General features: G+C 36.8%; 1 protein-coding gene across 2 annotated transcripts in view; it reads left to right on the top strand.

Moving 5' to 3' along the window:
* The first annotated feature begins 2,543 nt into the window (after positions 1 to 2,543).
* LOC122023958 (putative ABC1 protein At2g40090) overlaps positions 2,544 to 9,167 on the top strand; it is a 37,039-nt gene continuing 30,415 nt past the window's right edge. Inside the window, exons 1-4 of one of the 2 annotated variants that reach the window (XM_042582411.1) lie at positions 2,560 to 2,827; positions 3,190 to 3,285; positions 3,366 to 3,431; positions 7,152 to 7,306. In XM_042582411.1, coding sequence (XP_042438345.1) covers positions 3,374 to 3,431; positions 7,152 to 7,306 — 213 coding nt within the window. In that variant the 5' untranslated portion in view covers positions 2,560 to 2,827; positions 3,190 to 3,285; positions 3,366 to 3,373. Of the gene's footprint in view, positions 2,828 to 3,189; positions 3,286 to 3,365; positions 3,432 to 7,151; positions 7,307 to 9,167 lie in introns of both variants that reach the window. The other variant, XM_042582410.1, reaches the window with a different exon arrangement.

The following is a 9,167-nucleotide window of genomic DNA, read 5'->3' as shown; positions in this document are numbered from 1 at the left end:
CACGTGGGACCTCACATGGGGGGAGCGGATTGCTTCGGCCCTTGGTCCTCTTGGCGGTTGATGAGCGGTGTGAGGCTTCCGCTCGGCAGGGAGAGCCCGCTCAATTGGAGTTTCCTTTCTTCGAGCCGCTTGGGCTTCCTCCACGTTGATGTACTCATTGGCTCGGTGTAGCATATGGTCGTAGTCTCGGGGCGGCTTCCGAATGAGCGATCGGAAGAAATCCCCGTCCACAAGGCCTTGTGTGAAGGCATTCATCATGGTTTCCAAGGTGGCCGTAGGGATATCCATGGCCACCCTGTTGAACCGCTGAATATAGGCTCGGAGCGATTCGCGGGCTTCTTGCTTGATGGCGAATAGGCTCACGCTAGTTTTCTGGTAGCGCCGACTGCTGGCGAAGTGGTGGAGGAAGGCCGTTCGGAAGTCTTTGAAGCTTGTGATAGATCCGTCCGGCAACCTTCGAAACCACCATTGAGCCGATCCCGAGAGGGTGGTAAGAAAAACTCGATACTTAACCCCGTCTGTGTATTGATGAAGGGCAGCGGCATTGTCGAACTTACCCAAATGATCATCCGGATCGGTGGTCCCATTGTATTCACCGATCGCCGGGGGCACGTAGTGCTTTGACAGAGGGTCCTTCAAGATGGCCTCTGAGAATTGACGATTGACCTTCTCGGGTGAAGTATCCGATCGGGGGGCTTTGCCTTTTCTGTTATCTCGCATTGGTACTTCGTCTGACGAAGAGCCTCTATCCCGATTAGCTGTTGCAGCTTCAGGAGGAGTGCGGAAGAGAGCTCGATGGAATGGAACTGTGGCTGTGGGTACTTCCGCTCGGCCACCAGATGCTGATGTGGCTTGCTGCTCAGGCCGCTTGGCTGGTGCCTTCTGTTTTTGTTCGATAAGCTTAGCAGCCCTCAATTCAATCAGAGCGTCGAGTTCCTCCGTGGAAAGCGTCACTGTGTGCTGTCGTCCAACCTTATCCATTGTTTCCGTTCGGATGCAGGAGCGTTCCCACAGACGGCGCCAAATTGATCCTGTCCGAAAGCTGAATCAACGGACGCTGGGCACGTGGCGCTCTCCGAGTCGCTGACGTAGATCTCCTGACTACCCGCACGGACCTCCGGTGAACCTGCACATAAGTCGGGCCGGGAAGAGGTTCCCGGCGACGACCCTCCGACGCTTAAGTCAGGCGAAACTCAACAACAAGAAAGTGGCTCCAAGAATTGTAGAATGCGTACCTTTGGTGAAGGGTGAGGGTCTTTATATAGTGCTGTGGAGAAGCGAGTGCACACATACCGAGGTGTACACGTGTCCTTTCCCATACCGTAGTATGAGCTTGTCAGAGGAGCTTACCTGACACCATACTGCTACAGTTTGAGCACGTCTTTGATGGGATAGCTGATCCTTCTGCTGCAGGATTTCGGGTATGGTCTGAACGTAGAACATGCCTGCTGTCAGAAAAAGATGTCCCTTGTCCTTTTCTCCTTACCCCCTGCCGAACATCCGGCCGGACAGCCTTCCCCTTCGTCCGGCCGGACATTTATGGTGGTTTACTTAGGAGATTCTCAGTCATGTGCTTTGTGGATACTGCTAGCAGTATGCTACCTCATGTCTTCGGCCGAGCGTGCCCTCCGCTCGGCCCTGCGATATTGTCCACTGAGCGCCAGAACCCTGACTTTCGCCAGGGTGCCTTTAACCATCAACTAGACGCCGGTCGGCCGGTCGGCCGGCCGGTCGACCCATCCCTCTCCGGCCGGCCGCCTGCCCTTTTGACTCCCACGTGGCGTTGACTCCACAGAACAGGGGTCCCCTGTTCTTACCGCCGGATCACATCTATTGATGAAAAACTCCGAGAGATGTGTTTAAAATGGTACGGATATATACTTAAATGATCAATAAATACTTCAGTTAGATATTGTAAAACTATGATAAATGTGCACATCAAATAAAAAAAGATAAAAAAAATTGATTAGTAATAATAAAATAAAATAAATTTATTTAAATATAAATGATAATATAGTAACAAATATATAATATATCAGTGTGAATATATAAATATTGTTAGCGAACTTAATAAAAACCTCAGTAAAAAAATTTCACCATAACAAAAACACAATATATTTTTTTAACCAGATGAGGTTTTAAATTTAACCTTTATTTTTAAAGTGTTACTAAATAACTAAATTAAAAATATAAAATGGGAATACATTAAACGCAGGATTTAATAAATTAATCTTGAACTGGAAAAACAAATAATTATTTCTTAAAATGTTAATGAATAACTGTTTGGAAAATATAAAATCGGAATCTGTTAAATGACAAATTTTGAAGGAGAATTCAATTTAAAAGTGTTGATAAATAACCATTTTAAAAATATAAACAGGGAACATATTACATCACGAATCCATAAGAGAGAATTTAATTTAGAAACCTAAATGATTTTTAAAACAACATATATATAGAAATTTATTAATGATTATATACTATTATTTTACAATAGACCGGGCCTAAAATATGGGCCTTTGAAATGCTTTCCTCTCGAGTCTTCTAGTCCTTGCGGATCAAAACCTTCTCCCAGATTCGTTCTCGGTCTTCGAGGCGATCAGAATCCCTGATTTCGCGTCGGCCCCCTCGGATCGAGGGCGGCTCCCGGTTGGGTAAATGCGGCGGGCTGCCATTAAGTTCGCATTTGGAACCGCCATTCTCGGCGGCGGTGTCACCGCCGCCGCCGTTGCCACCTCCGACGATCCCTCGACCACCCTCAAGATTTGCACCATTGTTCCCCTCCGCCTCCTCCGCGATTCCTTCACGGTGGCATCTGTCGTCGCAGGTACTCTAGTTGTTTCTTGATTTTGTGCGTGGCATTGTCTCTTCTCCGACGGAAGTTGCGCTATATAATTCAAAATCACGATTGTTTCACTTTTTCTTTTTTGATAGATTAGGTTCTTAATAGGCTTTTTCAGGTTCTGAAATGAGTTAAAATGTGGGACAAGACACAGAGTCAGTTCAATTGGTATAACTAATCAATATGCATGGCGGTGTTATATATATATATTTTATTATTATATTTTATAGATATTGCTTTCTCTTTGACGTATTTCTTGATGTTTTTTCTACCTCTTGCTTCTCTGAGTTTCCCCTTTTGCTTTGGCATTCCTCTTATTGGACTAAGTTGTGCTGGAATCATATCAGTTATGAGAGCTGTCTTCATGATGTCTGTAACCAAATAGGAGGCTGAACGCATGCTTACATCCGGATGAATCGAATATTAGGACAGGAGACCTTAAGGTTAAGATCTTTATAAGTAACGTTTAAAACTTAGTGCTACTTCCATGTTACAATTCGTATAATACAGCACTCTCATATAGGTTGGTACATGTTGGCCCGGCCAGTCTGGTGTTGGATATTTTATTGCCTCTTCTTCTTCTCAATTGGTATGTTTGATGTACAAAAATTACAGACTAATTATATGGGAAAATTTTATTTCACTTCCTGGAGTTGATTCTCTTCCTTAAAATGCCAATCCAGAGTTTCAAATCATCAAAATACCTCTAGTATGTTCATACTTTTGTTATTTCGCCCTAATCATTGACAACCATTTGGCAGGAAAATGATGTGGCGCATACATGGCTTACCTGTCACATCATTGTTCTGTTAGGTGAATTAACCGTGTATGATTAGGGGTGAAATGACGAGTTTGAGAACTCCAGATGATTGTTTGACAATTTAAAATTATGGGTGATATTTTCAAAAGGAGTTAAACTTCAGAAGGGAAAATAGAGTTTTTCCTAATTAGTTTTACACTAGATTGGGAAAAATGTGAATGATATAGGACATACATAATTCCTTTCCCATTAGCCTCTGTCAATCAGTCCTGTTTACTATCTTTTTGAACCCCTGTAGTTTATCCCATTAGTGAATTGCATAGAAATTCTTGAGTTATTAATAGGTTCAGCAATAGCTTCCAAAATTCATCCCACATTAGCTTGATTATGGGCCCTCATGCAATCTAGTCCTGCATTAGGGATTTCCAAGCAAGCTAGACCTTTCAAATTGAAAAAGTAAGAGGGGAAAATAATTAATTATAGGTTTGTAGCTGTAGCATGGAAAAAATGTTTAACATTAAATATTGCTCACCTCTTTGATGCAAGTAAACTATGCTTTGTGATTCCTGTGATGGCAAATAATTGTTTCATTTAAAGAAAAGACAAACATAACCTGATTTTTTTGTATTTTGTTAATAAATTTTTCCAAACAAAACATTTAGTTGTGTTTATTTTATAGTAGACTTTGATCTTCATCTGCATCTTGAAGACATGTCAATAGCATGTAGTTTGATAGCATGGAATCATGAGACTCAGAACTTCAAGAGAATAGGGAGAGAGAATTTAAGAAGTGTAGTTTCAGATAATCAGCCAACAAGTAGATAGAGATCAAAAGTTGAAGTAGATTATATGCATTTGTACCTGCCAAGAACAACAACAACAACAAAAAGGCTAAACATATAAATTTTTCGTCAATGGGGTACAAGGGGCGCAAACGAAGTTGCGAGCTTTTCGAGCCTGCTCAAAAAATATTTGATTCATATTCGAAATTATCGAATTTGAGTTGAACTCAAATATATTCGAATATTTTTTCGAGCCGAATTCAAACCTATACTATTTGGTTCGATTGTTCACGAGCCGCTCGCAAGCCGAACTCGAATTGAATTTTAAATATTTTTATACAATTTTAACTTACAATTAAAGTTCGAATAATTCGAACTAAATTCAAATTTAAGTCATTTCGAATTATAGTTTGAATATGCTCAAATCAAGGTTTGAACAATTCGAATCGAACTTGAGCTCGAATTTTATTTTGAATCGAGCTCGAGCCAAAATTATTTGTATTTTTGAGCTTCGAATATCAATTTATATTTTTTGAGCTCGAACTCGAATATCAATATTTTCATATTATTCGGCTCAATTAAATTCGTTTGCACCCCTAATGGGGACAAGACCAATGGCTAGGGAAGTTAACAGGATGTATAGCTATATAAATTCTGTGCATATCTAGACTACCCAAAATTGGATAGTTTGGTGTCTAGTTAGACTGACAAAAGCAAACTCCAGTTGATAATTTTTTCTTTTGAACCCATGCTTTTCCACATGAAATTGATGCATAATATTTTATAATGGGGAGCCAAGTTTTAGCAATGATGCACCTATTGTTTCATGTGAAGCTCAATCAAAATGAGACACTTATTTTGTGAACCATCAATGAGTCAAGTGTCGAGTCATGCAGGTTAACTTGATTGTTTTGCTTGCCGATCAACATACAAAAATGCTTGGCACTGACAAGAGGAGAGAAAAAAGTTATTGGAGAGAGGGCACAGTCTTGGCGGCGGGAGGATGAATGGCATGCACAGTGAACGGTTGTGGGCAGCATGCGACTGTGGGACGATAGTTGCAAGGTGAACTAGTTTGGGAAGGGAAGACGAGATCAAGAAGGGAAGAAGTGAGAAAAGACAATAATCTAATTAAATAACTTAATTAATTTTTAGCCATATAAAAATAAACAATTATAATTACATAGGTTGAACTACAATATCCTATATATAAACTTGGTTTAGTTTTAAGTATGTCAAAATAAATTCAAATCTAGTTTGGTTTGAGCCCACTTGATCTTAATCACCATCTCTACACAATGAGCTTTATTTAACCCTAAACCAATTTGCATTCAAATGCAAAACTAAAAATATTTTTATCTTAATTATCTATCTAAAAAGTTTTTAAAAATAATTTAAAATATAAAATTTTAAATTAGATAAACTTTGGTATCTAACATTGGTGAATTTTTTTTCATGATCTAACTTTTGTAACGTCAAAAGAGACCAAGAGAGATTGCGTGAGCAAGCAACACAAAAAATTATTGTTCAATGAGATAGTATCGAGCTTCTTGTCCTCCTTTTTTTTTTTTTTTTTTTTTTCAGTTTTGGCTCAAGCATTAACAACTAGCTATGGTTCACATGTCACTTGAATTAAATTATAATTTATTTAATTCAATTAAAAATGATGTGTTTATTTATCTTCACTAATTTTAATTTGTTTCATTGGAATATCTTATATCTAAGATTTCTTTTTTAAAGAGGGCTCTATTTTCAAATTTAAATGTGATTTTATCAAAAAAATCTTAAATCTAAATTTTTCAAATTTAATTTAGTTGAGACTGAATCAAGTTTCATATATGCATCAAACAATGAAGATCCTTGGGCCTTCAAATATGAAATTGCTTTAGTTTTACAAAATTTAAAAATAAAGCATGCCTAAGTTTATGGAGGACAAGTTGTTTATTCTAGGCTTCTATAGTCGAATAAATTATAAGTGTAAATTATTATAAAACAAAAGAAGTATACAAGTTAGATAATTAAAGTTAAAAATTAAAACTAAATAGTTAAAATATTTTGAATTCTAAAAATTAAGGAGGTCAAATTAATCAACAAAAATAAAGAAGAGATTAATAATGTATTAACAATCTAATTAATTATTAAGAAAATAATTAATTACAATAAAATGTTAATAAAAAATTACAACTTATATTAAGTAAAAAAATTACAATTAGCTAAGTATTGAAACCATAGTAGCACAAATGGTATTGTATCAGTCAGAGATTGAAACTTTGGTACGACTCAAGACTAAACATGTATTAACAATCTAATTCATTATTAAGTAAATTATTAAGTATAATAGAAAATTAATTTAAAATTAAAACTTATGTCAAAGAAAATTAATCATGTTATTATTTATAATTCAATTAGCTGAGTATCTAAACCGTACTAGCATGACACAATCCAGTTTCGAAGTATCCAAACTATGTTTGTTTAGTCAAAGATTGAAACTCCAGCACGGCTCTAGATTCTAAACTACTTAGACCATTGTTATTGGCGGCTATTGTTAGAACACTAAGGTAGAAGCAAAGATGATTTGTTCATACTATGTTTCATGAAAGATGCAAACTTTTTTTTGTTACGTATACCATCTGATTATTCAGGTATAAACAAATAATTATATTGGAATTCTATTTTGAGACTGAGGTAGCTTTTCTTTACATATAATTTGACTGGATTTTAATTGTTATGTTTCCGCCGTGTTCTTTCTGTCTCCCACCTGTTTCAGACTATCAATACTCATGTTGGGGTCTCAAGCAAGGAAGTACTGAGTGGTTGAAGGCAAAGCATGAAGCTCATGAGCGATCTGCTTATAAGTTGCAGGAATTGTGTTTTCGCAATGGAGGGATATATATTAAGCTTGGTCAACATATTAGTCAACTGGTATATCTAAATGAGTATAATATTTTGATAAATATTCTCCTTGAAAATAATTTCTCAAAATTTCATATTGCTATATATTGCACACATTTGTGAAGATATGAAGCTCAGGTAGAATCCAAACATATAACAAAAAACATTACCAGCTTTCATATGGTGGTCCATTTTGTATTAAGGTCATGATAAAATGTTTGTGTTCTAGAAGCATCAATTTCATGTTCAGTAAATCAAAATGTAGTAGATGGAAATTTATTGTTAGTTCTCTTGCTACTTGTGTGCTTATACTAGGCATACATGAGCATGCAAATTGCTTTTCTTGTTGTTAAGTTTTGTAGGTATGAGATTACCCATTATCTAATAGCGTATACAACATAAAATGCCATGCATAGTTTGAAAGCTTGTGTTGTGCTTGGATGGTACATTCTAAACTTACCATTCTAATATATTAATAAACCTATACTGACCAACATAACTTAACTATTATGTGTTGACCATGCTCATGAGCATCATGGCAACACTTTGACACGCAATAAAGCATCTTGAGATAATTCAACTAATGAACTTATTGATTTCTCGAAAATTTTAATACAATTGATTGTAATCTACTCTTATTTTTAAAATTAAACAAGTGGAAGATAGAGATGACAATTGATCCATGTCACTCGTGACCTTGGTTTGGGTCGTGCTAGCATGACCTGATAAGGGTTGGGTTGTGTTGACTTGACCCGTGGTGCATTAGATGAGCTGGGCGGAGGTGACTTAGCCCTCATGTGACCTGCACATTTAATTAATAAGTTATATATATATATTAATTTTCCATATTTTTATTCTGATTTTTAATATTAATTTATTTAAAAAGACCTAGTCATGCCCAAGCTGACTCAAGCATTAAACCTGGCCATCAGGGAATATATAAGATTTCTCCTATTAATTTTTTGCTTTGAAATTTGTGCATTTCGCTTGATGTGGTTGTTGTTTATTTGGAAATTTGGCAAAACCAGGCTTGAAGAAAGTGGGGCAAGGATTTGTATTGGGCCCTGAGAAAAAAAAATTCATAGTTATTTACATCAAAATGTTAAACCTTGAATTGGATTCTCAAATCTTGTATTCTTATTGAAGACAAACTCAATTACCTTGGATGGTTGTTGGGGGTCTTCTTATTAGGAGTTGGAGAATAACCACTAGCTATTGGACCATGAGATCATCTTGGCAATCTGCTACTCGCCTTTCCCTGCCATGTACCATGTTGCTTTTTTTTGCTGCTATACGCTACTGGTCACTTGATCCTTGTGCTTTAAGATATGATGGTTAAATATTGTGTATTGATGGAGGTTTTTGCAGAAGTCGTACTTTATTAGAAGCACGAGGTCCTTTATTCATTGGAATGACTATGAAATACATGTCTGAACTCAGAGTCTCAAACATATACTTTGGGCAGCCTATTTATTTTTCTGAATACAATTTGAATATATGCTCTCTATTGCAGTCTCAACATAACTTCAAAAATGTCTCACTATTATGACCTAGTTTCTTAGCAATTCATGGCTGCTGGGATTGCTTGGATTAAAGCGGATTAACTTAAGTTTTATTTTAATCTAAACCTCCAACTTTGTAGAAACATCAGAATGTCACCCTTTGTAGACTCATCTTAGAAGAGCAGTAAGAGGTTCCCACCATTTCACAGCCTAATCACATTAAGAGTTGTCTCCTTAATTAACAACTAATTGGTCCATATTCTAGTAGAACTGAAGCAATATTTGCTGAATACATGAGAAGTCATTCAATCTGATTTCAGTTGCCCTGAGCTCATCAGGACATTGAAATTCATAATTTGAGTATTAATTGCCACCTACGATTTTGGATA

Source organism: Zingiber officinale, chromosome 9B, assembly GCF_018446385.1.
Source record: "Zingiber officinale cultivar Zhangliang chromosome 9B, Zo_v1.1, whole genome shotgun sequence".
In the NCBI taxonomy this organism is placed as follows: domain Eukaryota; kingdom Viridiplantae; phylum Streptophyta; class Magnoliopsida; order Zingiberales; family Zingiberaceae; genus Zingiber; species Zingiber officinale.
Note: the sequence above shows the minus strand (reverse complement) of the source record. Positions and strands in the feature narration are given on the sequence as shown.